The sequence below is a fragment of the Aplysia californica genome, unplaced genomic scaffold (genome assembly GCF_000002075.1).
Source record: "Aplysia californica isolate F4 #8 unplaced genomic scaffold, AplCal3.0 scaffold00266, whole genome shotgun sequence".
Lineage (NCBI taxonomy): Eukaryota > Metazoa > Mollusca > Gastropoda > Aplysiida > Aplysiidae > Aplysia > Aplysia californica.
Window position 1 is genome coordinate 8,851 of NW_004797536.1, and position 1,676 is coordinate 10,526.

General features: G+C 55.5%; 1 protein-coding gene across 1 annotated transcript in view; it reads right to left on the reverse strand.

Moving 5' to 3' along the window:
• Positions 1–1,622, reverse strand: part of LOC101854581 (homeobox protein 2) — a gene marked incomplete at its 3' end in the record, with an annotated part of 2,337 nt that extends 715 nt beyond the window's left edge. The window contains 1 exon segment of the mRNA XM_035970422.1: positions 1–1,622. Coding sequence (XP_035826315.1) covers positions 1–528 — 528 coding nt within the window.
• Positions 1,623–1,676: the final 54 nt, after the last annotated feature.

Here is a 1,676-nt window from a genome sequence, read left to right on the forward strand (position 1 = left end):
GGAGAGGAACCCGCCGCTGGGGCCTTCCACGCTGGCTTGTCTGTAAGTGGGTAGGGTGGGTTGGGAGATGACCGCGGGTCCGCCCGACATAGCCGAAAGCACACCGCTACCTCCACCGCCGCCGCCGCCTCCGCGTGGAGTTGACGTGGACGAACGCGTCTGATGATGATGATGATGATGCGCCGTGGGGTGTTGATGGGCGGAATAAGAAGAACTCGCCGCCGCGGAGGGCGAGCGCGTCACGCGGGAAGGAGCGGCGGAACCGTCACGCCCTGACGGCGCTGAAGACGAGGAGACACCGCCGCCGCTGCCGCCAGCCGTCGCGGAAGAAGCCGAGGCGTGGCCGTGACTGATCCGTTGTAGGTTCTCCAGGGCCGGGAACACGCTGCCCACGGTGGTCGGCGACAGGCGCGCGGCACGGTCCGGCGAAGTGTAAGAAGGGGCGGAGACGGGGCGCGAGGAGGAGGAGTAGGAGGAGCCAGGATCTCCCGCCCCTCGGCCGCCCAGGCCAGGCGCCGCACCGCTCATCGCTGTCCTGATCGAACGTTGACTTTATCGGGGAACGTCAGGGCGTACATATACGTCCACATCCCGAGGTGGAGGTGGTGGTGCTGATGATGATGTTAAGCATTTCCGTCTTCAAAAATAATCCTCTCCTATCTCCTTTCTTATCTCTATCTCTGCTCTTTTACCTTGGGAGGAATCTGTGAATTACAGTTCACAGTTTACTACAACAGCAAGATCTCCGAATTAACGGCCATTTCCAATACGAGTGTGCAGAAGGGAAGTCTGAAAAGCCCTCTATGCAATCAAGGTTACAGGAAAAAAACAACCGAGCCCAACCAACAACAATTATAATAACAAAGTCTCAATAGGACTCGAACCTGCTGTCAGCATTCATAAGTCCAACAACTTTCAGAAGTATGCAACATTTTCTGGATTCGTCGTCGCATTCATCAACTGTTCAGTCATTATTTTTTCCCCGAACAAGCATAATCATCATCAAACACGGCGGTACGAGACTGCCATTCCGAACATGATCATTGCACCTTCTGTCGTGGTCCTAATTCTGAGGGTCACAGTTTCGATACACCATCTATCGTTGTCCTAGTTCTGAGGGTCGTAGTTTGGGCACAGACGTAAGCCAGGACACACACAGCCCATGAGAAACTCCGGTAGGGCGCGTCCACTCACTCGCTCACTCTTTCAGTCAGTCCGCCGTCCTTCCGTCCGTCGATCCAGGGCGCTTACCGCTTACCTTTTCGTCCCGTCTCCTGTGATGTCAGTCAGAGTCGCAGTCGGGGAGAGAGAGAGAGAGAGCCCAAGGGTCAACCAGGTGAGGTGAGCAGGAACGACTACCTTACCTGTCCTCGTCCTCATGTGAACGAGAACGAAGAGAGGTGTGTGTGTGAGAGAAAGAGAGAGAGAAGCCGCGGCGGAGATGATGAAGAAGGAGAAGCACCACGACCACTAGGTCTGGTCGTTCGCTGTGCGTCTAGACTTCGCGCGCGGTGACGGTGGTGGTGGCGGTGATGACAGCCTGCTGGGTGGTTGCTTGGGCTGTTCTCGTCGTTGTCGTCAGCTTACAACACTAAGGGCTAGCAAGTCGACGTCATCAGTTAGCTGAAACGGGATGAGAAAAGTGAGAGTGAGAGAAAAAACGTAAATAAGAGATA